Genomic DNA, 647 nt, shown 5'->3' with positions numbered 1-647 from the left:
TTTCTATGAAATGTAACAAGAAGTAAACAGGGGGATAAACAGAACCGGGGGAGAAGGAAACAATAATTTCCCCCGAACACCAAAAAAACTTTAAATTTATTAACATTTTTTTTTTAAAATAAAAAGTTTTTTTTATAATCTATCTTTTTTATATATATTTACATCATCGAAAATTCGTTAATAAAAAAAAGAAAACAAAAACTAACTAACTAAAGTAACTTACAAAAAAACAAAAAAAAAAAAAAAAAAATCACAAAAAATAATATAAACATATATACATTCAACACACACACCAAAAACAAAAAAAAAAAACCACATAAAAAAATAAAAAGGAGACAACAGCACAAAAATAAATCAACGGGAAAACAAAATCACAAAACTAAACACCACAAAAACAAAAAACTTCCACCCAAAGTTCACCCAAGAAAACCCGACCGTGCAAGGGCGCGCGCGAGCCGATGGGCGCCGTACCTTGGCCATCCTGCCGTAGCTGAGGATCATAATGATGTCATAATTGTCGCTCAGGGATTCCTCCGGAAGGTCACAGTTGCCGCCGCCCGACACGATGTCTTTGCCTGCCAGCATGACTGTTGACAGAGAGGAGCAGGTGTTGTCTTGGCCATGACAACGAGCTCGAGAGATATAGG

General features: G+C 35.7%; 1 protein-coding gene across 1 annotated transcript in view; it reads right to left on the bottom strand.

Annotated features, from left to right (window-relative positions):
* LOC119591657 (serine/threonine-protein kinase meng-po-like) overlaps positions 1 to 587 on the bottom strand; it is a gene marked incomplete in the record, with an annotated part of 3,016 nt that extends 2,429 nt beyond the window's left edge. Inside the window, 1 exon segment of the mRNA XM_037940411.1 lies at positions 472 to 587. Within this exon segment, the coding sequence (XP_037796339.1) occupies positions 472 to 585 (114 nt within the window).
* Between the last annotated feature and the right edge of the window lie 60 nt (positions 588 to 647).

This window comes from Penaeus monodon, chromosome 29 (genome assembly GCF_015228065.2).
Source record: "Penaeus monodon isolate SGIC_2016 chromosome 29, NSTDA_Pmon_1, whole genome shotgun sequence".
Lineage (NCBI taxonomy): Eukaryota > Metazoa > Arthropoda > Malacostraca > Decapoda > Penaeidae > Penaeus > Penaeus monodon.
Note: the sequence above shows the minus strand (reverse complement) of the source record. Positions and strands in the feature narration are given on the sequence as shown.